At 44.8% G+C, this 26,120-nt stretch overlaps 1 protein-coding gene and 1 long non-coding RNA gene across 4 annotated transcripts in view; one reads left to right on the top strand and one right to left on the bottom strand.

Moving 5' to 3' along the window:
* Positions 1–16,154: 16,154 nt before the first annotated feature.
* LOC142829595 (uncharacterized) lies at positions 16,155–19,421 on the bottom strand. Its single transcript, XR_012904149.1, has 2 exons — positions 19,271–19,421; positions 16,155–18,183 (listed from the first exon to the last, which is right to left on the bottom strand). It is a non-coding gene; the product is annotated as an uncharacterized LOC142829595 (long non-coding RNA).
* Positions 18,052–26,120, top strand: part of NR3C2 (nuclear receptor subfamily 3 group C member 2) — a 252,637-nt gene continuing 244,568 nt past the window's right edge. For 2 of the 3 annotated variants that reach the window (XM_006133847.4, XM_014578933.3), the window contains exon 1: positions 19,421–20,258. In XM_006133847.4, the coding sequence (XP_006133909.2) occupies positions 20,246–20,258 (13 nt within the window). In that variant the 5' untranslated portion in view covers positions 19,421–20,245. Of the gene's footprint in view, positions 18,193–19,420; positions 20,259–26,120 lie in introns of those variants that run through there. The other variant, XM_014578934.2, reaches the window with a different exon arrangement.

Genomic DNA, 26,120 nt, shown 5'->3' with positions numbered 1-26,120 from the left:
AGAAAACACAGTACAGTTAAACAGTTTCATGGTAAACATAGCTTACAAAAGATACGGGAGCTACATATGACTATGGTTTCACAAGTAACAGGTGATTTTTCTTGTGGTTACCAAAATAAGCTTTCCATTTGTGATGGGGAGAAAAGCCTATACAGGCAGAGAAAGAGTTAAATGGAGCCCTAAACCATTAGTGCACCTGTTTGCACTCAGTGGGTGGGCAAACAGGCCCAATTTAGGATTAGGCTGACACAGAAGAGAGGTGGGGGTAGGGAGAGAAATTCAATGTCTGAATTAAGGATGAGTCCCAGATGAGAGGAACAGGGTGACTAATAAAGGAAGAACTTCAGGGTAGTAAGAAAAAGTTAAGTAACTAGGGGTGAGAGTAGGCTTGAGATCAACTTTTGAGAAGGAAAATGCTAGTCAAGGATTAGGTGAGATTTTGAGAATCAGAGGCAGAGTAAATGTCTATGATGAGCCTTTGCAAAAGGATACGGTGCCAGGAGGCAGGTGAGGGGGGTAGTTTTGTTGTTTAGGTCTTGAGTTGTTCTTTGTTTTTGTTTTATTTATATATTTTATTTATTTTGAGTGAATAGAGGGAGCCTTGTGCAGAAGGTAGACAACAAATGTGCTTCCTTGGAGATCTTTCCTGCCAGAAAGAGCTATCTAGAGCTGTGCAAGAGGTGAAGAATCTGTGAAGGAGAAAGCCCAGAAAAAGGCTGAATTCAACAGCGGCTGAATCTGGACGCCTGGGACAGAGCAGCTGGGGCACTGCCGGATAGGTCCCCGCTGCGCCACACCTCGGCGCTGCGGGGACCAACCCGGCAGCGCCCCAGCTGCTCTATCCCAGGTGCCCCCAAGTCAGCTGCTGCTGAAACTGATCAGCAGCTGATTCCAGGAAGCCCGGGGCAGAGCAGCTGGGGTGCTGCTGGGTTGGTCCAGTAGCGCTGCACCTCGGTGCTGTGGGACCAACCTGGCAGCCCCCCAGCTGCTCTACCCCAGGCGTTGGCAAGAAAAGCCCGGTCTGCTGGGGGGGGGGGACGCTAGCTCCACATCTTCCTGGTCTGCTGGGGGGAAGTGCCCCCCGTGCCGCCGGAGGCGGCAACAGTGGGGGAGGCACCCCGCACTAGCTGCGCCCCCCCCATTCATAATTAGGGGTCCGACTTAAGTCGGACTGATGTAACCCGGGGACTGCCTGTACTTGAAACTGCTGTTATGTACCTTCTCTGTGTTATCTTTTTTAAAAACTGAATAAGCCCAATTCTTTCAGTCTTCCCTCATAGATCAACAAAAATGATCAAAGGTCTAGAAAACATGCTCTTCTCTGGACCTTCTCCAATTCTTTCTTGAAATGTGGTGCCCAGAACTGGACACAATACTACATGAGAGGCCTAATCAGCGCAGAGTAGAGTGAAAGAATGACGGTGCACCCTGGTATGAAGAACTGGTGTAAAGTTATTGAACTACTGTTCCGTAGGATTTTCTCCTATCCCAGAAGAGATCAGACTGAATGCAAGGTACAGTAAAGTCTCGGTTATCCGACCTTCACTTATGCGACCTTCTGTTTTATCCAACGGTGCTGCCTGTCACATGACGGTAAGGGGCTCCAGGGACACTTCATACCACAATTGCCTTGCTTTCCCTTTTTCCAGGGCTGGGCAGGAACTCTGGTTGGCAGGTCTGTGAGGGCTCCCCTCAACCCAGCATGCAACGTGGACTCGGCAACCTTACTTGCCCACCCCACACCTGGGGCAGCTCACGCCCGCACTATGGGCTCGCCCGGCGCTCAGGTATGCCGGGCCTGGTCCTGGCCATCCTGCCACGTTAACAACTCTGCATTTAGGAGTGGGCCTGGACCCGCTCCCCCCTCCAAAAACTTTGCGGGTGGGGGGAGAGGGAAGGAGGGAGTTGCCCCCCTGCGGAGCAAGCCCAGCTCCCAGCTGGAACAAGCGGGGATTCCAGGCCAAGGCAGGAAGGGAAGGGGGAGGCAGCGAGGGGAGGGGCCACCGCAGGCCTGAGGAAAGGCAGGAGTGCCGGGGCCTTGGGCACATCCGGGCGAGGAGGGAAGAAGAGGAAGGGGGAGGATGCTTTTAGAAGCGGGCCCAGACCCACTTCCTCCTCCCAAAACTTTGCGGGCTGGGGAGGGGGGGAAGGAAGGGAGTTGCCCCCCTGCAGAGCGAGCCCGGCTCCCGGCTGGAACAAGCGGGGAGTCCGGGCCGAGGCAGGAAGAGAAGGGTGGCAACGGGAGGGGCTGCAGAGAAGCAGGAGCACCGGGGCCTTGGGCACGTCTGGGCAGCCTGGGGGAGGAGGGAGGAAGAGGAAGTGGGAGGACACGGTCCCTCATGAGGACGCAGCATCCGGAAACCACCGGGGAGGGGGCAACGCGTGTGCCAACAGCCCCCGAGACAAAAAACGGAGCCTGCCTGGGAGGCCTCCCACCCAGCCGCTGCCACTGCTGCTCCGCTCCCACCCCTTGGCCAGAGCGCGCTGGGCCCTAGCACCATCCCTATTATTCGACATTTCCGTTTATCCGACCATCCTCTGGTCCCGTTTTATGTCAGATAACCGAGATTTTACTGTAATTGGAATGAGAAGAATCATACCACTGGAGCAGGGAGTGCTGGAAGAGTAGCCTACTGTGGTAGCCCACTAACATGAGCCTCTAGTGTTGTCCATATACTATAGACTAACAATCCCCTATCCTTGGACTAGCAGCCTCCAGTTCCCTCTTGTATTCTAACTCTTCCCTACTTATCCCACTAGTGTAAGATTGATGGTGATGTCATATGAAAATAGTGAGGATGTGGCCCTCTAATAAAAGTATACACCATCACTTACCCCTGCAATTAACAGCTGAAACAAACTGGCTTGAGTTCATTATTAGGAAATATGACCTTACTGCAACAAGAAGCCTATAAAAGTCTAGGGGACAGGAACTTCTGCATGTATTCTGCACTGCTGGGGTGGGCCAAAACTGCAAAATTCATATCTGAGTTTAGGTTATTTTCCAACTCCTCCCACAATTTGAGCTGCGTTGTGATTTGCAATATTGCAAATGATGATAGACATATTAACCAGAACCTGGATCTGAGTCTGAATTTTGAAAGCTCACCCAAAACTGAGTGAGATTTGGGGTTCTGCAGCATGTCCATCTTTATCTGAAAAGCCTGTAATACAGCTCCCTGTTTTGACTTCATTAGCTTTGAAAGAAGTTTGAGTATGTAACTTTATTCATTACTAAATGCAATGCTTTCGAAAAAGGTAACTTTGAAGTGAATCCATTAAAACAAATGGTTGTGTCTGGCCGGAAACCAGTAGTTGTTTTTCATGAGTAACTGCTCACCTATGACTTGAAGCAGTATCTTAAATATAACATGACTTGGAAATGCATATGAAGTAAAGCTCCCTTTCTACCTTTAAAAAAGGACAACATCCTTGGACTACAAATGTTTTATGCACACTATATTTGGAATGACTTCTAAGGACAGTGTTATTTGTAATGCATTTTCAGTAGACTGTAGTTAAAGCTAAATTCCAGGACTATGGAATAGACCAAGCCAGCAATGGGCAACCTAGACTAGTGAGTGGACCACATGAGTGGCCCTCCTTAATCTCAGTGGGCTTCAAGATTATCACCACCAGGATAGGATACTTTTGCTATCTGCGCTTGTGTACCTAGAATTTGTGGGGTGTGCCTATCAAACCATAGCACTGTTGTGATTGGATGTAAAGGGAACACAACTCTCAGTTAATGTTGTGCACAATCAGCCTGCACCTTGCGTCATGTGCATGTCTCTTTAATAATATTGGTAGAAAAACTATCTAGATGGAAACCAATGCAATCCGGCAACCCTGCATGCGGGCAAAGGTACATAAAATGTCTTTTGGGCCACACACAGAACCCCAATAGGCTGCAGATTACCCATCACTAGATTAAAATGTGCTCTTTGCTCCCTTGCCTGATCCTCCCTGGCTGATAGGTATCTTCAAAAGTCACTGTATCAGGTTCACTCACTTTTACACACGGCTTCTTCCCTCAGGGTGGCTTGTAGGGAAGTCACCGGCTGCTCTGACGCCAACACGCCCCCTTTGGGTGAGGTGTTCTTTTCAGGTCACTGCCCTCCGGCAATGACCACTCCGCTCTTGGTCTGCACCCCCTTCAGGGAGGAGAGTCATTATTCTTGCTTTGGTCCTCCTCCAGGGTCCTCCCTACTCCCTGGGACCCCTAGTTCTTCCTGGGAACACCCAGCTTCCTCCTGGAACACCCCAATCCTCAGCACCCTCCTGGCCTCAGTGGCCCACTGCCAGTCCCTCACTAGCCCCTCCGGGCAGACTGCAGTTTCTCCGGGCCTCTTCTCCCTGGCCACAGGCATGCCTCTGCCTCCTCAGTTGCCTCCTGCAACCCTGCCTTGCAGTCTTATGACCTAGGGCAGGGGTTCCCAAACTTTTTGACACAGGGACCAGTAAATCCATTCACAAACTTTTGGAGGACTGGTAATGTTCATTTGCATATTCATTAATCAAATAATGAATATTCAAATAAGTTGTTTCCAGTCCTCACAAAACCCACAGTGCCAGCTTTGGCAAAGCTTTTGATATGGTCACCCACAATATTCTTGCCAGTAAGTTAAGGAATATGGATTGGATAAATGGACTGTAAGACAGACAGAAAGCTGGTTAGACCAGGGTTTCCCAAACTTTTTACTTTAGTTGGAACCCTTTTTTTCCAATTATATTTTTGGGTGGCAAAAAGCAGTAACACATAAAAAACAAACTGAGAAAATACCAGACATATAACATGTCTGGTATTTTCTCATTAGGTAAGTTGTATTATTACTAGATGTATCAGTTTGTAGTTTCGAACTGCCTGGCTGGTAAATGTGCTCAGGCTGCATGAGTGTGTCTACCAGGCAGACAGTTCGCAACTACTCGAGGGGTGTGGGGGGGGGGGGAAGAGACAATAGAATCCCCGGGCCGGACTAACTCATCATTTGTGCGGTTGGGCAGCACCCCAAGATCTACATATGGCCAGGTCAGTCCCACTCATAGACTCATAGACTTTAGAGGATCATAATGGTCCCTTTTGACCTTAGTCTGACCCACTGCAGGCCACAGAATCTCACCCACCCCCTCCTAGAATAATCCTCTCACCTATATCTCAGATATCGAAGCCTTCAAATACTTTGAAGAACCCAAGATACAGAGAATCCTCCAGCTGTGATCTGTACCCCATGCTACAGATATCAGAGGGGTAGCCATGTTAGTCTGAATCTGCAAAAGCGGCAAGGAGTCCTGTGGCACCTTATAGACTAACTGAAGTGTGGGAGCATAAGCTTTCGTGGGCAAAGACCTACTTCGTCAGATGACTTGCATCTGACGAAGTGGGTCTTTGCCCACGAAAGCTTATGCTCCCACACTTCAGTTAGTCTATAAGGTGCCACAGGACTCCTCGCCACCCATGCTACAGAGGAAGGCGAAAAACCTCCAGGGCCTCTGCCAATCTACCCTGGAAGACAATTCCTTCCCAACCCCAAATATGGCAATCAGCTAAACCCTGAGCATGTGGGCAAGACTCATCAGCCAGACACCCAGAAAGTTCTCTGTAGTAACTCCTATCATCCCTCCATTGACCTATTTACCTCTGATAATGGTCAATTAGTTACCAAGATCATGTTATCTCATCAAACCATCCCCTTCATAAACCCATCTAGTTTAATGTTGAAGCCAGATAGATCTTTTGCCCCCACTACTTCCCTTGGATGGCTGTTCCAGATCTTCACTCCTCTAATGGTTAGAAACCTTCGTCTAATCTCAAGTCTAAACTTCCTACTAGCCAGCTTATATCCATTTGTTCTTGTGTCCACATTGGTATTAAGCTTAAATAATTCCTCTCCCTCCCTGGTATTTATCCCTCTAATATATTTAAAGAGTGCAATCATGTCCCCCCTCAGCCTTCTTTTGGTTAAGGTAAACAAGCCAAGCTCCTTGAGTCTCCTTTCATAAGACAGGTTTTCCGTTCCTCGGATCATCCTAGTGGCCCTTCTTTGTACCTGTTCCAGTCTGAATTCATCCTTCTTAAACATGGGAGACCAGAACTGCACACAGTATTCCAAATGGGGTCTCACTAATGCCTTGTATAATGGCACTAACACCTCCTTATCCCTACTGGAAATACCTCGCCTAATACATCCCAAGACCGTATTAGCCTTTTTCACGGCCATGTCACAATGGCGGCTCATAGTCATTCTATAATCAACCAGGACTCCAAGGTCCTTCTCCTCCTCCGTTACTTCCAACTGATGTGTCCCCAGCTTATAACTAAAATTCTTGTTGTTAATCCCTAAATGCATAACCTTACACTTCTCACTATTAAATTTCATCCTATTGCTATCACTCCAATTTACAAGGTCATCCAGATCTTCCTGTATGATATCCCGATCCTTTTCTGAATTGGCAATAGCTCCCAACTTTGTGTCATCCACAAATTTTATCAGGACACTTCCACTTTTGGTGCCAAGTTCAGCGATAAAAAGATTAAATAAAATTGGCCCCAAAACTGATCCCTGAGGAACCTCCACTCCAGGCCGATTCATCCCTCCCCCCTGCTGTGCCTCTGGCCAGCCCCACTTCCCTCAATCTCCTCCCGGGCAGCCAGTTCTTCCCCACTTCTCCTCTCAATCTCCCTTGGCCAGCCCTCCTTCCGGTGGCCGCTTCTTCCACTCCCTCCACATCTTCCCCAGCCAGTTCCCTGCCCCCAACCTTGCACCCCCCCCAGCAGCCCTGCTTCCACCAGCCACCCAACCTCCCCAGCCTGCCCCGATTCCCCCATCTCATGCTGCTTCCGGTGGCCAACTCTCCCCTCCTCCTCACCCCAGAATCTCCTGGCACCTGCACCTTCCCTTAGCCCTGCACCCTCCTGCTGCCTCCCCCTTCCCTTACTGCCCCTGCCCCCTTTTTCCCTAATACCCACCCCCTCACCACTCTCTACCCCATTCCCCTCCTGCCCCTCTGTGCCCTCACACATGACTTGCTCTATCCTGGCCTTCCTCATGCCCACCCCTTCTTTCAAGCTTTCTCCCAGCACTTTCTCCTCCAGCCCCCAGTGCCCTTCCCCTCTCCTCTCCCAGCATCACCTCTCCCACTGACACCTCTCTTCCTGCCCTTTCCCTCATTGTCTGCACTTTGCCCCGTGGCATTTGTCTCTCTCTCCTGCACCCTGTCCCTTGGTGCCTTCCCCTTCCCCCACCCAAGCCCCTTCTCCTTCCACCCCCCACCTCCACCCAAGCCCATGCCCATGCCCAAGCCCAAGCCTGCCTAAGTCTGTGCCTCCGCCTCGCCACCCAAGCCTGTTCCCTACCTTCTGCCTTCTACATTGCAGGGCTGGAGGCCACACTCAGGCCCTGGAGGCCCTGCCACATGCCTCTGAAGAGTTTTAAAATCCCGGGCTGTGACATCACGTCACGCCAACGTGCATCACCGCACATGGGCGGCAGCAGCAGGCGGTGAGGAGGAGCCGCACACGGTAGAGATGCTCTGGGGGCAGGGTGGGAGGACATGCGGGGGAGCCGGCGCAGGGGCCCAGGCCCACTCTAGGCAGAGCCAGGGGAGAGACCCAGCTCCACGTATTGGTGGAGCAGGGCCCCCAGCTCTGTAACTCACTGGCACTTCCAGGTTCAGGGGCACGGGGCCCAAATTGGCCTAAGGCCGGCCCTGCCGGCAGCCACTAGGTATGCTGAGGCCCGGTATTTTTTTTCCCGCAGCCCGGTATCAGGCCGCTGCCTATAGTTTGGGAAACACTGGCCTAGAGCTTCTCTGGCTTGAACTCCCCCACCCTACCGCAGCTGCCTCTGTGCATGCTGCAGCTGCCTCCTTGCAGCCCTGGGCCTCAGGCCAGGTAGCCTGGGTTCGGTAGACCAAAGCCTCTCTCATTGCAGGCCAACAGGCTGATCTATCTCCTCCTCTCAGGAGCTGCTCTTATAGCCCTCAGCTGGGCCCTCCTTATCTGCCACAGCTGAGCTTCCCTCACTTCAGCTGCCAGCCCCTTAACGGGCCAGTGCAGGGCAATGCCCTGCCACAGTCACCAATTAAAGATTCACTGCCGTAAAGGGGCTATGTTACTTAGGAACAAGAAGGCAAGGGTTCTAAAGCCAGCACAGAATCAGACTCATAATTTATTGCTGCACCAGGATCACTTGGTAGCATTTCTGGACAGAATGGCTGTTTGTTCTGGGAACAGTTGGGAAAGGGAAGAGTCATGAACATTTTTCTTCTGTTGCTGTCTTTCAAGGATTGTGCTTCCTAATTGTCTTTAGCAAGAAAAGTGAAGTGGGAGAAGTTTGGACAAACTTCAAAAAGCCTCTTCTAAAGGTTCACATAATTAATTTAAAAACAGACTATAGAAGAAATAGTAGATAATATGACAATAAGTGAGCAAGTTAGAAAAGTACCTTTTTAACTTACTGGATTAGTTCAACATAATGGCTGTGTCTAGACTGGCAAGTTTTTCCAGAAAATCAGCCGTTTTTCTGGAAAAACTTGCCAGCTGTCTACACTGGCCGCTTGAATTTCCGGAAAAGCACTGACGATCTCATGTAAGATTGTCAGTGATTTTCCAGAAATACTATGCTGCTCCCGTTCGGGCAAAAGTCTTTTTCTGAAAGACTTTTCCGCAAAAGGGCCAGTGTAGACAGCACAGTACTGTTTTCCGCAAAAAAGCCCCGATTGCGAAATGGCGATCGGGGCTTTTTGTGGAAAAGCGCATCTAGATTGGCCATGGACGCTTTTCCGCAAAAAGTGCTTTTCTGGAAAAGCGTCCTGCCAATCTAGATGCGCTTTTCCGAAAATGCTTTTAACGGAAAACTTTTTCGTTAAAAGCATTTCCGGAAAATCATGCAAGTGTAGACGTAGCCATAGTGTTCTCCTGATGCCAGGGTTCTATTTTCTGCCAATGTAATGGATTTGTCACTAACCTCTTCTATTTCGAATAGCAGGTCCTAGTACTGCTCTCTTTAGCCTGAGTTGTCTACCAACAACCACATAAACTATTCTTCTTGTTCTCTGACTTCTTTTTAAGAAAGTGAAGTCTACTCTAATTATGGTAGCTTTTGGGACCTAAAGTATTTTTTTACACTGATTGATTCTAATAGTTCTTCCTTTTGCGCTTATTAGAACTTTCCTGAAATGTAATACCTCCATCCTGAATCCATTCAGTTTCGTGGTCATGATACTGTAGCATGCTTCTCTAGTATTCTCCTCTTCCATATCTGTAAGATGTAAATGTAGGATGACTTTTCTCCGCTTTTGGTTTATACTTTCTCTCCATACAACAAAATCTAGTAATTTCTTGTCCTACCGATCTGCCACAAAAATGGTATCTCAAGGCTTTAAGTACCAGGAATGTTGATCCAAGTTTTTTTTTCCTTCTCCAAGTCCAAGTAGTCTACAGTAGATGACCACTACTATACATATGGTTTAACAAGTAGTCACCTTCTTCTCTTTCTCTTTTGATACAGTCTGGTCTCCTCTCTCTTGACATTCCATCTAGGAACTCCTCCTACCAGGCTTCATTGTTCTTCTAAATCATAATCTCCTTCACTTTCTTACTTCTGGTTCTCCCTCCTTATTTTTCATATTCCTTCCGTAGAGACTCTCTCATTGGTGTACTGTTATTATTTTATTGAAATAAAACTCTTTTAGACTTGTTTGCATATTGAAAGTTTGAGTTAAATTTTCCTCTTCCTCAACTATCACTTCTGTCTTCATGTTTGTAATTTACCAAGCATAGTGAATCATAGTTCTCAAGATACCTCATCAGGAACATAAAAAAGAGTTCTCCAAAGGATCAGGTACAATGTTTCTGCTAAAACATATTTCTATGCACAATTGCTACTTTTCAGTCATTACTGAGAATGATACTGAATACATGAAATATTTCATGGTATGTAAGTGATCATGTTCATTTTCCAACTTTAGTGGTTACTCTTGCGTGAACTAGATTGTATTCTTGTCAAATTGTTCATGGAAAGCAGACTTTAAAGTTGCATATTCAAATATGGTAAGGGTAATGCCAAACTTCAAATGCGAATGTAACACCCTCTTTTAAAGGAACAGAAAACAAGTGGAGTTAGACATCAAATGTCTTGAGGATCTGGAATACTGTGACTTGAGTAAGCACATCTATGCAACGCAGTTTGATCCTGAAATAGTTGTGACTAAAATAAAAATACTGAAAACAAGATTGAATAACAAACTGTAAGGGAAGCATGAGCTGCTTGTTTCCTCATACACAATCAAATAATCACACAATCATCCTCATGCCAAACTGTCTGGAACAGCCCTGTTTACTACTTTAGGGCACTAAAAGCATAGGTACTTGTACACAGGGTGCCCATAATCTCATTTCTGTCCCTCTCCTTTCATCATGCTCTTGTGTGTGTGTAGCTGGCATGGGTGCTGAGTGTAGGGCAGGGCTGGGAAACCTTTTTTGAGTCGGGGGCCACTAACTCACCAAGAAAAAACAGTCAGGGGCTGCACACAAGCGAGAAACAAAAAACAAACAAACAAAACAAACAAATGTGGCCTCCAACTGAGAAGATACTTCCCACATTCCTTGTGCAAACCAGCTGAGTAGATTTTGTGTGTTCCATCCCTGTGGTAGGGTAGTGGGGGGGGGGAGGAGGAGCTGGAGCACCAGTGCAGTCTCCCCAATGTTGGGAGGGGACCCTGAGCCTTGGGGCCAGATCCAGGCAAGCTGGGAGCCGCATCCAGTTCCTCACCCCTAGGCTACGTCTAGATTACATCCCTTTTTCGGAAAAGGGATGTAATTAGACGTATTGCAATTGCTAATGAAATGAGGATTTAAATCTCCCGTGCTTCATTAGCATAAAAATGGCCGCCACTTTTTTTCGGCACAGAGCTTTGTTGGAGAAAAGCGCTAGTCTAGACACTGATCTTTCGGAAAATAAAGCCTTTTACGAAAGATCCCTTATTTCAAGAGAGTTAAGTGGCCCAACTTTCTAATCTATGCAGGATGAATCTGAAGGTAAATTGTGGCCCAGCTCCCAGGTTATTTTGTGGAAGCTGGCATGCTGTGTGAGCGGCTCCTGCTAGGGCACAAGAAAATCTAAAACTCTTAGCCTTGGTCTGCACTAGAGAGTTATTTCAAAATACGAAGTTAGTTATTTTGAAATAACTCCTGCTTTCCATGAGGAATAATGCTTATTTCTAAATTATTATTTCAGGAGTTATTATTTGAAATAAATAATGTCCAGAGGGTACACTATGGGATAAGGTTGAATTAAGATATGCAACTTCAGCGACGTTAATTGCGTACCATAAGTCGAACTACCTTAACTCTACTTTGGCACAGTCCAAACTACAGGAAGTTGAAGGAAGAACATTCTCCCTTTGACTTCCCTTACTTCCTATGGAAGCAGGAAGCATTAACCAGAATGCCCCTGTCAGTACAAATTAGCATGTCTTCACTAGATCCATTAATTCGAACCCTGAAAGATAGACAGCGGCAGCTTCAATCTTCTCTGTAGTGTAGACATACCCTTAGAGTGCATCTACACTGCACCGTAATGCAAAATAAGATATGCAATTTGAGCTATGCAAATTACGTATCTTATTTCAATGCTATTTCGAAATAGATTATTTTGTCATTTGGCGCTGTCTACACAGCAACAAATTTCTAAGTAAAGTGCTATTCTGAAACATCCCTTACTCCTCGTAGAAGAGGATTACAGGCTCAGAATAGTGTGCCTGAAATAACAGGCTTGTTGTGAAGATGCTAGATAGCTATTTTGGGATACAGGCAGTCCCCGACTTACGCGGATCCGACTTATGTCAGATCCACAGTTACGAAGGGGGCTTTTCTCGCCCCGGAGGACACGGACTGGGGGACCTTTTGGTCCCGCCGCCCGTGTACTCCGGGGCGAGAAAAGCTGCTCCGCGTCTCCCTGGTCTGCAGACCAGGAAGACGCGGAGCAAAGCCGCGAAGGGGCTCGGGCAGCGGGGCAGCCCAGGCGCGCCTGGGCTGTCCCGCTGCCGGCTTCCCCTGAAGCCTGATCAGTTTAAGCAGCGGCTGACTTGGGGACACCTGGGGCAGAGCAGCTGGGGTGCTGCCCGGTTGGTCTCCGCAGCGCCCCATCTGCTCTGTCCTAGGTGTCCAGATTCAGCTGCTGTTGAAACTGATCAGCGGCTGATTCTAGGCAGCCCAGGGCAGAGCAACTCTGCCTTGGGCTTCCTGTAGTCAGCCGCTGGTCAGTTTCAGCAGCGGCTGAATCTGGAAGCCAGTTCTGACTTACATACAAATTCAACTTAAGAACAAACCTACAGTCCCTATCTTGTACATAACCCGGGGACTGCCTGTACTCCTATATTCCGAAATAGTGTTGCAGTACAGATGTAGCCTTAGAGACCAGTTCAAAATCCCCAGAGGTCAGCAGGAGACTCTTTCATTTAACTGTAATGGAGGTAAAGTGTGTCCTATGTTATCACTTCCTTAATTATAGAATATATTGATTTCATCAGGCATGTCTGTAGAATTCTACATTAAAGTCAGATTCCATCTAAATTTTTTCTCTTGATTCTTGAAAAATATCTTTAATCCACAATATTACTGTAATTTAACATATATAATTTTGGAATTCTACATTCCTCATACCATAAGCAATGTAATATTTACAGGCAGTGTGCCACTGTAAAGGAAACTTTGTGGACTCTTGAAATCAAAGGAAATTAGCTTTGACATTGTCATTCTAACTTGGATATTTATCTGTTCCTCAGATGAGTGCTTCCTTTAGAATTTGTGAATAGCAACTAAATTTACTAAACTAGAGTGATTAAATGTCCTCAAACTTGCATCTGATATGTGATGGAAGATGTTTTGTTCTTTCTTTACAGTGTAAGTACAGTATTATTGCACTCAGAAAACCTTTAATCAGATCAGATACATATAGTGTAAAAATGCTAGCAGATAAATATTGAGGTTCAATTAGTTGCAACAAGTGTTTGGAAATTAATACCAGACTAAGTCTGTTCCACTAATTATTTTTTAGTTCTGGAATTTATAACTAATGCGAATATTAGTGCATGTTGTATACAAACTAGAAATTGAAAATAGGTACACTGATTTGTACACAAAGTTCTGGATGTTATTACTTGTGCAATACCTACCTTATCCTTGTCAACAAGCCCTAATACTTTAAATGCATAGGTCTTTGCAGAAAGTTCTGATTTGGAACTAAACTATCAGTAAAAATATTATTTGAAATCTGCTGGAAACATGTATTTTCAAAATGCATGTCTTGGCCCTGCACACTAGCATGTGGTTGATAATGTCAATATGCATTAGCAATGGAATTGTACTATACTTAGATGTGGTTGAACTACCTCTATGGGCAGAGCCATTAAAGAGCATTTTAAAAAAAGAAAGAAACTGGGCTAAAAGGGACTATGTCCTGTTCAGCTAAAACATCCACATATATCTATAATTAGTATAAATTGTTCAAAATAGACTGTAAATTAAATATTTATAGAAAGTAGAAAATAAACATACAATACAGAAAATATTACATGTTTTTATTGCTGAAAGACTTTTAAACATTTTGATCATGTATCAAGAACTTTTGACTTTAATAAAATTAACCATTGGGTTAGAGAAGATGTGTATTTCTCTCTCCTTTAAAGGACTGCACCTGTTTGAGAGGGAAAGTAACTAATTTATGAAGCCTAACCACTTAGGCTGCGTCTAGACTGGCATGATTTTGCGCAAAAGCATTCATGCCAATCTAGACGCACTTTTGCGCAAGAAAGCTCCGATGGCCATTTTAGCCATCAGGCTTTCTTGCGCAAAACATTAAGGTGCCTGTCTACAAGTGCTTTTGCGCAAAATCTTGCCAGTCTAGATGCACCCTTGGTGTTTTTTAATTAGTACTACTCCCCTAAAGGGTAACTACAAAGCAATTACAAACTTCCAAACTCATGACCCTAAACAACAGAAATAAACACCGCTAAAGGAATAACATTTTTTGAATATGAGGTAGTTTGTGGGGTTTGTTTATTTATTTAGTTAGTTATTTCAGCAAGACTGAGTATAATGAGAAATGCCCAGTTGCCTCAGCTGGAACCAATACAAAACCTCACCTGTTTTTGAGTTCTCAAACTAGGGCATAGGACCTCTAAAAAAGTACAATATGCTGAATTTTGGATTAGGTTTTCTCAATTCAGAAAGCATAGTTGGATGGGATAGAAAATGTGACACTTGCAGAACTTTGGTGTGTGGCAATAAATTAGCCAGAGCAAATGTACTCATCTTTAGGAATAAAGATGACAACTGCCACAGGTTGGTTTACTCTTGTCTGTCTGTCAGCCCACTTTCAATGTCATGTGTCTGATATGAGTTTATCTCTCATCTAATGCAAGAGAAGGGAATTTCTCATATAAGATGTCACATTACTGCTCTTGACCTACTTGGAAAACTATGACTACATGCTCTGCATTTGCTTATTGCTAGATTGCTGTGAGAGACAATAATACAATTTTGAACATATTACTTGTATATTTGTATATTTCAAAATTATATTAAAATTTTATTAATTACACATTTATAATTTCACCATAGTACTTATGGGCTCCTGTTTTTAGTGTACATAGCCACAAGTGTTTCTCTTGATTAAAAACTCCAAATTGCATTTTATTTCTTGATGCTTTAATTTGGCTTTTTAAATTCAAAAATATAATCCTATTTTTCTCCAAAGTTATCTGTTGGTAACAGCTGTTAAAATACATATAGTGCCAACCACTGACACGTGATATGCTTCTGTAAGCCACAAGCAGAAAAAAAGATAGGGGTTTGCCTTGAATTTGGGGAAAACTTGTGAGCATCCTATAAATGCCCCTCTGAAGTATGCTCTTCTTTATGCAGCTATCATTACATATTATAGAAAATAGACACAACATTAATACCAAGACAAATTGTCTGATATGATAAAATATGGAGGCAATCACAAACTCCTGATGTCAGGACCCCTTTCCATTACTTCAAGGGTCATCTATCTTTCCCCCTCTTATTAAGGAAAAAAGAGAATTTGTTAACAATCACTTATTATAAACTTATGCAAAAGAAAGGAATCTTTAATACACAAGGATAACAGGATCAATACTGTAATATAAAATCACACTGATTTGCATGATTAAGAGATGAAAGAGTGGTTTTAGCTGCCTGTGAACTGCAATTTCTAGCCCATACTTGGTAGCTCTGTTTAAACTACCTGTATTCTGAACCAGGCTTGCTAATGAGGACAGAAGAGAATAGAAGGTTCCTAATTTTTGTTAATCTACGTATTGATAGGTTTCACCTTTTCAGCTACATTATGCCTGAATGTAGATTGCTAGTGTGGGCATAATGAAATATGGTTTTAAATAACATGTGCTATTGAATTTTTGTCATCCCAAAGTCTTGCCTTGCAACTGTCTTATGCTTGTTTAACCTTTAAGTTAATCATAAACTTTAGATGGCTGCTTAGCATAGACAATAACTGAATTAAAGAGGGGCCCACTGCCTACTTAGGCTTCTGCAAATGCATAACTTGACTTTTATGAGTAGGGTTGTGAGTCAACTGACATCTGGAAAATTACTCCTGTATGCGGGAATACAATGACAGCCCTGAAGGGTCAGATAAATGTGCATGAAGTGGGGCATGTGCTTAAACATCTGACTAAATCAGGGCCTTAAGGGGCAGCCACCTCACCAACTTTTTCTCCATTAAAATTTATCATAATTTGTAAATTTGACGTTAATGTTTTACTGACTTCTTGAATTTTAATCTCATTCTCTTTAGCTTTAGTGATCACTTTTTTTAAATAGATGAATCTTTCCTGTGTTTGAAAGGTATGAAGGATAACAGTTACAAAGATAAGTAGTTGGTGGTATGCAGTATAATGGGTATTATTAATAGCTCTGTTTCACAGTTGTGGAAAATGAGGCAGAGAGGTTAAGGCAAAACATTCAGACTTGTGTTTGGGGTGAAGTCAAGTTTTGGCACCTACATAAATGGCCTGATTGTGCAAATATGACCCTTCTGTTACTCTCATGGGAGTTCACGGTAGCTACAGGTGCTCAATATCTCACTGTAAGGAGCTAAATATGAGACTTTTGACCTAGCGATTTAGCAGAGGCTATCAACTAGCCAACCCACAAATGCCGGAAACAATCTGTAAAATTCTTTTGTTTAGTGTAAATATCTCTAACCTCAGTTACATAATTCTTCAATGCTGATGTAAATAACTTTTGTCCTTAAAAGCCAGGGCTGCAAACTTGATAACTCCTGGGGCTAAAGTGAGGGGCTGTCCTCAAGATCAGGGACAGCCAAGCAACATTAATTTCCCAGTCTCTGAGCTGACATTTAGTCCTTCATGTATGTGTTCAGTATTCGGATCATGCTGCTTCTCAACACTCTTGAGCTGCCTCTTGCAGCCACCTGTTGGATGATCAGCAAAGATGGTTTGGCTGCAGGCAGTTTGTGCTGGTTTTAGCACCAGCTGTGTTAATTTGGTTTAACCTGGCTTCTACAATTGTGAAATGCTGGGGGGAGGGGCATCTTCCCTTAAGAGCTGGTACAGCTAGGGCTGTGGCTTTTCAGGACCCCATAGGCCAACTCAGGTGTCCTTCATTCATGCTTAGTCCCCAAGGAAAATTCTCTAACGGCTTTCATTCCTAATGAGTGGCTTGAGCAGGGGTGCGGGGGGAATTTGAATGGGAGTGTCTAGAGCCATTCTGTAAACCCTCGAGGTTAGAAACTGCTTGAAGACCCGGCCTGTATCTGCACCCTCCCTCTCCGCCCTACCCCCTAGCGTTTTCCAGGCGCGGGCACAAGCATCAGGGGGAGGGGGTGTCGGCAAACTGGGCTGCCGCGGGGAACCAGACCTTACCAAAGGGAGGGCGAAGGCCGCCAGCCCCCAAGCGTGGAGCTAAGCTCCCGGGAGCAAGCCAGCTGCGCTTCGTGTCGGCCCCAGGCTAACTCCCATCATCGCTCCAGCGCCGCGACAGCGCGAGTCCGGAAGGGGGTCCCCCCCCCCCCCAGTCGAGGGCAGACCCGGCCCGTCACGGCCCTTCCAAGCCAGGGCAGAAGGTGGCTCCCGTCTCGCGTCCCCTCCCGGAGCCGCGGCGGTGGCCTCCCCTGCCCTCCACTGCCGGGCGGCAGCAGCAAGCGCTGCTCTCCGCCCGCCCCGCGGTGCGGCGTGGCCCTTCCCGCGGGCCGGGCCTGCTCGGCTCGCCTGTCCTCCGCCCCTCTAGGTGTCTGGGCTCCGGCGCGGCGCGGCCGGAGCGACTCCGAATCCTTGCGGCGCTCGCTCCCCCTGCCGCCGCCGCGGGGAGGGCGGGGGTGGGCTCCGGCGCTTCAGACTGCTGCTGTGAGAGCCGAGAGACACGCTCCGCCTGGAGAGAAGGGAGGGAGCGATACTCCTCCCCCCACCGCCACTCTGGCCTGCCTCCCTCCCGCCTTCCTTCCTCCCTCTCCTCCAGCCGCTCCACAAACCAGGAACCAGCGCCAGCGGCAGCCTCCTGTGCGTGAGAAAAACACGGGGACGCCAAGCGGAGCAGCGCCAGGAGGAGAGGGAAGGTGAAGGAGGACGGACGCGGGAGGGCAAGCACGGCGGGCTTGTCAACATAAAAAGGGAGGAAAAAGTTTACACCGCTGCCACTCTCGCCCCCTCCCCCTTCCGTGGCGGCGTCGCCGGGAGTTTTATCTGGAATGACAAGTTTTTTTCGGGGTGGCTCTTTCTCTTCCCACGCTGTCGGGTCCGACTGCCCCCACCAGCAGCGCACGAGGGTGTAACACTCGGGGGGAACCCCCCCCCCACAAACACACCCAACCCTTCATGGTGGTAGCTGTCACCCGGAGCAGAGAGGAGCTGATCTGGGTGGACTTCACTGTTTCCAGCTCTCCTGTTACGGTGCTGCAGCCCCCCGTGGGGCTAGCGTGAAAGAGGAACCTCTGCCGGGGTTTAGGGGTGTGATTTTTTTTTTACACCACCTTCTTCCAGGATATAACCAAAACCACCTCGAGCCTTTTCAGTCGCATCTTCACCATCATTTCCTCCGAATTCTTGCTGTTTCTGCTTGTTGGATGGCTTGTTGGCGGTAGCTCGGGGTCTCGTCTCCTCCTCCCGCCCCACCATGTCCTAGAAAAGGTGAGTGCAGTCAAATCACTTTACATAGAGTCCTAAGGAGAAAGGGCGGGTAGAGAGCGTTTCTTTACGGTGACAGCAATAGAGCAAAAAAGCAAGGACCAGATAGGTTAGTTTTGAGGGCAGGGTATTAAGAGGGGAGAACTAATAATTGTGTCTACGGAGATTTGCAACAGAAAAATTGTCCAGGTCAAGATCAATCCTATTAAAATTACTTAACTTAGGTTTTTTTAAAAAAATAATGACCACTGCTTAAACATAACTAAGTAGCAGCGGTGTCCTCTCTGGGTAGCACTGCTGGATCTGGGAGGCTGGCTCATTCCTCGGCCCATGTCTCCTGCTGGGAGTGCAGATCAGTTTTGGCAGAATATTAAAACATGGAAGGCACGTGACTTTAAAATAATCCTAAAGGTAAATACAGTTAGTGCGCCCATTTGGCAAAAATGTCTAAATTCTATGTCGAATTTTTATCTCAAACCGCTTTTATGGTACGATTCGTCTGCAGGTTCCCCCCTTTTCTCCAGCGTACCTCTAATTTTATGGGATTTGCTCGGGGCGTGAGGGACTTTATTCATGTCTGAAAATTAAATGGGGAGAAATGGGATCAAAAAGGGAGTGTGTGGGGGAGTGTCTGGGTTAGGCTTTAGCTGGCGAGAAAGAGACTCTGCACGGTTGTTGCTGGTATCAACCTGGAGAAGGAGGCATACATTTCCATCGACAGATTAGGATCGCCCATCATTATTGCTGATGTGCTTTAAAGCTAAAGGTTAAAGGATGTTTATATGGAACTTCAGAGAACTGTATCCTTTTAAATTGTATATTGTTTGTTTCCTCTTAAATATTTATAAACTTTGGAAACAAGCAAACGGGGAAGGTGAAATTAAATGCTTCAGGCTCTAGACAGAGACTCGAGTTTTGAAACAGTTTTATTGCCCCCATATCATTACCCTCACCTGAAAGGAGGGGGAGAAAATCTGTGCGCAGCATTTACAAAGACTACAAGAGTAATAAAATGAAGCCCAAAGGCAAGCAAAGGACAAGTCCTTGAACCGTAGTGAATGTCTCTATTTTAAATCCTTACCGCATCGAATGCAGGCACACTCGTGCATTGTTTGAATACGGAAACTGAAATAGAAACGTGATAGTCTTGCTACACCGGTTTAGAGGTGATCCTCGTTAGCACAGAAAGGAAAAGGCTGCGTCCTTCCAAATTTGCTCGTCGGCTAGCGTAGCTGCTCACCTTGGCGCAGGTGGAGTTAACTTGGTCTCCAGGAGACTGCGGTAGGCGGGGATAAAAGGCTCCCTCTCTATAGACCTTAGTTTCTAGTTCTACCTGTTAGCAGTGCCGCAAAACAGAGCGGAACCAACCCCGCTCCCTAGCCTGCCTGCCTCCCGTCCAACGGGGAGGAGAGGGCGGGGAAAGCGAAATGAACAGCAGGAACCCCAGCAGAGGACACGCACTCAGCGAGAGCCCTGCCCAGACTCCGTTTGGAGGGGGCCTCCCTCGTTCTGGATTCACCTAAAAGCGGTTTTTAAAAATATTTTCCCCTCGCTAGTTTGCAGGGAGATGTTTAACTCCTCCCCCGATAGCAGCGGGCCGCCGTCCTGACTCCTCTCCGACTGGGGAAGCGAACTGGAGGGGTGCAAGTTGCACTGGGGAGAGGTAGCGTTTGTCCCAGGCTGCGCGCTCTCTTAAGCAGTTCCTGTGGCTTTAAGGCGAGATACATTTTCCAGCCTGTGTCGCAGCAACTTTGTATCAGTCATGTCGCCCGCCGCTGACTGACAACAGCTTCCGTCCAATGAGAAACCCGTCTGAGTCCAATAGCGCGTCTCTTTTTTTCCCCTTCGCCAGTGGAGGCAACCGAAGGGCGGGTTATCAACTTGAACTTTATCTGAGCATGTGACATGTTTTTAAAAGGACTTGGCACCTTTTTTTCCTCCTCTGCCCTGCTCCGTGTCATTGGGCGACAGGTTAAGAGGGAAGTCCGCGGATGTACCTGCTGGCGAGTAATTATTTCCTGCTTTCATGTGACACCATCAACATTTTTTGGCTTGGATGTTGGATTTAGGTGGGTTACACTTTTATGGAAATGCGGACTGTAGCAACAGGTAGAGACAGACAGCGCAGGTGTCCGGGGGAAGTACTGGTGTAAGCACAGTCAGTCATTGTATCCACTTTGGAAAGGAGGTAGGGCTTTGAGAGTTGTTTTTTGTTTTGCAAGGGAAGAGGTTTCTTTTAGAGCAGGAGATGCTGGATGTTTTTATTATACTATGATTTGATTTAGGTTCTCTGTGGGTTGTGTTTTTTTTTTAAGAATACATATGGACATTTACAAGTGAATCTTGTACCTATGTTTTTCCAAACTATGGGAGATTCTCTTTGCTCACCCAAGCCTCTAAAAGTTTTATTTTTTGCATTTTACAAAGCAATCCACAGATCAGATTTGTAATTGGGTGATGTTAGGAAGAGGCCAGTAAGTTTCAACAACTTCAAGTATAAAATCTACCTTAAATCTAGATGGAAGTCAAACTGAATACATTAAGTGATCTGTTTGTTTTTTATCAATCTGTAAATTGTTTCACATATACATTAAGTAATCAGTTATATTTCATAGCTGTTTGGTTTCAATGAGGTTTCATCCTCAAAATATTTTTCTTGATTTTTTTTTTAATCTGGCATTATTTTGTTAAGTTAGTCAAAAAGGACTATTATGTTCCATTCTTGGCCTTTTTATTCAGATGCAGTATACAAATCCAGTTGTGCATTGTAGCCTAATTTTCATACACTAGATTAGAATTGTGTGTCTCGAATTTAGCTAGCTGTGCCTATTTTTTATTATCTAGTGTATATACATCTAGTTTTTCTATGGAAAAATCAAGTTAGTTTTTAAAATCTGGGAGGACATGAAAACATAAAGATATGTATAGTAAATGAAGTATGGAAACTTATATTGGTAATCTAATATATATGTGAGTGTTTGTCTGTTAAAGAACTCCTAAACGATAAGAGCTAGGGCAACCAAATTTGGTGTACAGCTTCCCCTTCTCATAACTTGAAGCAAGGTAGGGGTTTGTTTGTGCCAGAAAAACAGGATGTGCCTGGAATGGGATTTATTTTCAGAAAATCATATAGAAAAGAGACAATCACTTGGCAGGTGAAAGAGGCTGTTTGGGGATGTGCCCTGCATCCCACCTTCCATGCCTCCTTTAGAGAAGGCAGGGGGCTGAAGCTTCCCCCACCCCATCCCTATAGTGGGGGGACAGGACTTTTTGGGGTCAGAGGCCACTGACCCACAGAAGAATCAGTTGGGGATTACACACAAGTGGAAAGTGCCAAAAAAAAAAACCAGACTCCACCCTCACTGACAAGACATCTGACTGAGAAGGAGAGAGATACGCCCCATGTTTCCCTCCTACACCAGAGCCTGGGGGGGAGGGCAGTCTATTAGATTTTGTGTGTTTCAGCCCTGTGGTAGGGCACTAGAGGGGCTGGAGAACCAGCCTGGGCTCCCCAATACTAAGGCGAGGTGTTGAGCCTAGGCAAGCTGGAGGGGTGCACCTGGGCCTGGGCCTGAGATTCCCTACCCTTGTTTATAGGGACTTTGTTGGCAGTTCTTCCATGTCAGGGAGTATGGGAAAGGTTCAGCTTGCTGCATTCCTCAATCTGCCTGGGGAGTGCAGGAGGGAAAAGAACCTGGACCTGCCCCCTGCTGCGATGAGAGAGTTAGGGTAGTCCTCTCTCTCCTGAGCCCACCCCAGAATAATGATTTAAAAGAACCCAGTGCATTTTCACTTTTTCCAAAAAACAAAAATTTGAGTTAAGGACCCGAGCAACACTGGGTAAATTTTCAGGTTATTTATATTTGTGTAATAAGAGCTTTCTCAGAGATCCTAGTCTGAAGTCTAAATTCTGAGTTTATACATGACAGAATGTTGTCTTGAAAATAATTAAATCGTAAATTAAGCATCTTATCACTGTAGGATAGATGAGAGGAGGTGATGGGTATTAAGAGAAAAATCTAAATTAAGCATAGGCATCTTTGATAATTAACACACATGGCAAGGAAAATAAGGATTAGATGAAAAATAAATGATCTGTTTAATATAACAGCTTTGTTTTTTTAGAGCAAAAATTCATTTTTTAAATTCTGACTGCAAATAGGTAAATGGAATTCACTTAATGTTTTCAAAATATTTTATCTTGAATCAATAGCTTAAAGAAATAAACACAGGAAAATAAGTAGAAATCTTAAAATAATAGAGCAACTAGGAATATTCTGCCCTCCCTTTTGTAATGATCTATGTCTTAGGACAAATGGTGCAATAAATATATACACTTTTTTTTCCCTCTTCAAGGGGCATATATACCCTTGTGTTCCATATGCAAAACCTTTTTGCAGAATTGCTGTTACCCTGTGAAATGCTGCTCAAGTAACTGGGATTGCCTGGGAATAATTGATACAGAATGTGGTACCATATCCTTAAATTTACAGGGTAAGGATTTGCAGGTGTCTGTCTGAGAGAGACTGGACTAATCAGTATTTCATGTGTAGATGGTTCTCCTTGGACTTGGAACAGCCAAGTCTGAGGATAAAACCTATATCTCCTGAGTAGTATTACATCGGGAATCATCAAAGTGGCCACAGATTAATAATACTTAAAGTGAACTAAAATAACAGTAGAAACAAAGACAATTTTATTTCCAAGTTTTAAATATTAAAATTCAAAAAATTGGGATTTAGTTCAGATTTTCTTATCTATGTACAGGACTTCCTGGTACTATGTTATTTGTATTTGACCATTTCTGAGAAAAGGGTTTTATACCTGATTGTCTGGATTGTTGGACTGCAAAAACTACATTTTATTGATGTGCCTGGTGAAACACTTAAACTGCAGATATTACTGCTTAAGTACATTTTTGAGATTTGGGGAATGGGTATGTTCACAATACAAATATCTATAAAATGGCATGTGCATAATTTCCAACATAAATACAGTCCCTCCCTCTATTAGCAGCAGTTGTAGCCCAGAGTCTAATTCACTTCTTAGACATTTGTAAAAATAAATACACATGAAATATAGATAAAACGTTCATACACAAGTCAGTGAATTCTTGGAACAATTTTTTCTTTTTTAAAAAAGCAACCCAAAACCTGATCCCATCAGCAATCCTAAATAGACATCTTAGCATTAGTGCTCACTCAAACATTTGTTTAGCGGCAAACAGCTTCCTTTGTGATGTGGATTGTTGCAGAATTTTTTTCTTTTTTTAAGTTTAGATTAGGATATATAGAAATCTTTATAAGCTTTTACTCTCTGAAAATATATCTTTGAAATAATGGAACTCTTAGTATACCTTGACTTGCCAGCAAGTAAAAGAGGTATACATTGGATAAATGGACTGTAAAGTGGATAGAAAGCTGGCTAGATTGTTGGGTTCAACAAGTAGTAGTCAAGAGCTCAATGTCTGGTAGGCGGTTGGCTTCAAGTGGTGTACTGCAAGGATTGGTTCTTGGGCCAGTTTTGTTCAACATCTTTATTAATGACCTAGATGAGGGGATGGATTGTACCCTCAGTAAATTTGCAGATGACCCTAAGCTAGGGGGAGAGTTAGTTACTCTGAGAGAAGGGATAGGGGTCAGAGTGACCTAGGCAAATTGGAGGATTAGACAATAAGAAATCTGATGAAGTTCAGCAAGAAGAATGCCAAGCATTGTTACAGGCTGGTGACCAAATGGCTAAACAGCAGTTCTGCAGAAAAGGATCTGGGGTCTATAGTAAATGAGAAGTTACATATGAGTCAACAGTGTGTCCTTGAAGCCAAGATGGCTAATGACATATTTGGGTGAAATAGTAGGAGCGTTGCCAGCAGATATAGGGAAGTGATTATTCCCCTTTATTTGTAACTGATGAGGCCACATCTGGAGTGTTGCGTCCAATTCTGCGCCTCCGCATTGCAGAAAGGATGTGGATGCATTGGAGAGTCCAGTGGAGGGCAACAAAAATAAGGGTGCTGGAGCACATGACTTAGGATGAGAGGTTGAGGGATTTAGTCTGCAGAAGACTAGCATAAGGGGAGGGGGGTGGGATTTGATAGCAGCCTTCAAGTAACTGAAGGGGGGTTCCCAAGAGGATGGAGAGAGGCTGTTCTCAGTGGTGACAGATGAACAGAACAAAGAGTCTTGTTAGTCTTTAAAGTGCTACATTGTCCTGCATTTTGCTTCAGCTACCCCAGACTAACACGGCTACATTTCTAGAACAAAGAGCAGTGGTCTTAAGTTGTAATGGTAGTGGTTGAGGGTAGGATCTTGGTTGGATATTAGGGAAAAACTATTTTACTAGGAATGTGGTGAAGCACTGAAATGTGTTACGTAGGTAGGTGGTAGAATCTCCATTGCTAAAGGCTTTTATGTCACAGCTTGACAAAGCTCTGGCTGGGGTGATTTAGTTGTGATCTGTCTTGCTTTTAGCAGGGGTTGGACTTGATGACCTCCTGAGGTCTCTTTCAACACTAAGATTCTATTATAGCTTCTGGATCAGGGAAGTTGCCACTTAAGCTGATGCAGGCTTTGACTTCTTAAACTTTTTAAGCTTGTGTCTAATGCTTTGGCACTCATGATGAAATGTACCCCTGTGTTGTGATGTCTATGCACCACTCAAGTCCTATGGCTTAAATAGAACATAAGTGCTACACAAATGTTCAGTCCTGTGCAGAGGCCCAATAGAGGTTCACACTAAATCCATATCCTGCTTTTTTGGTTTCATTGAGAATTGGGGGTGCTCAGCATGTCTTCAATGTGTTTCTTTAGGTATCTAAATATAGGTTTACGTGGCACTTAGGCATTCATACATTTAGGCTTTTATGTTAGAAAATTTTAACCTGTATGAACACCATTTGGCATGTAAGACAACAGTGTATTGAAGACAATCAAACTGTTGACCGTGCAAAAAATCCATTGGCAACAAATATGCTTTTTCATAATTTTTCATGCAGCCCCTGTGGCTAAGGCACAGCTGTCTACTTTAAACCTCATCCTTGGCAGAACTGCCAACACTGATAAGCGCACATAAGTTTTTACCTGTTCTATGACTTTATTGTATTTCAACACTTTCTGTATTTTTCTTTTTCAAAGATGCATGTTGTATTCTTGTTGTTTATTATATGTCCAAATGGACTCCATTTCCTTCCCCTAGGTAGGAAGGAGTATAACCATAAATTCAAATGTCAGTTAATGACGTCATCTGTATTAACTAAGAATGGTAGACAAGTTGGAGATTGTGAAATTGATCATCTTGCTTAATGTCCTGATTAAGAACATGATTAAAAGTGATCATGAGTCCATGCCCCCTTGTCTTACACCAAACTTTGACTTATATCAGTTGCTTGGTTTTCCAATGATTCTCATTGTAGTGCAGGAGTCCTCTTTCATAGCTTTTATAATTGTAATTACTTTGACTTTCCATAATGATTTCTTCCAAGCAGTATTACTCTCTGGGTCTGGAAGCAACTGATTTAATTGAGTAGACCTCTGAAGGCAGTAGAAATGAGAGGAGTGGAGGGTTTTTTTTAATTATTTTTTTTAAGGTAGCAGGTTTTAAGACACCCCAATTTAACATCCTGCTCTCCTTCTAATTTCTTCATTATCAGATTGGCTGCAATTGAAAAGATTACACTGGTGGGGACACTGTAGAAGATAAACACACAAGATGCCAAAGAATACTGTTGCAAACACCACCACAGTAGGGCCAACCTAGAGACTGATCACTTACTAGATGGTGGAACATTGTATGCAGGGTCATGACAAGGCAGGCCTTATTAGAGGAGCAAGTTATAGATAGGGGAATCAGTGGTGATGCAGTACTGCTCCCTGTCTTTGCCAATATGCTTTTGGCTTTGGAAAATAGAGTTTGGAAAACAGAGTCCTGATCCT

This window comes from Pelodiscus sinensis, chromosome 5 (genome assembly GCF_049634645.1).
Source record: "Pelodiscus sinensis isolate JC-2024 chromosome 5, ASM4963464v1, whole genome shotgun sequence".
Taxonomy (NCBI): domain Eukaryota; kingdom Metazoa; phylum Chordata; order Testudines; family Trionychidae; genus Pelodiscus; species Pelodiscus sinensis.
The sequence above is the reverse complement of the archived record's forward strand: the minus strand, read 5'-3'. Positions and strand labels throughout refer to the sequence as shown.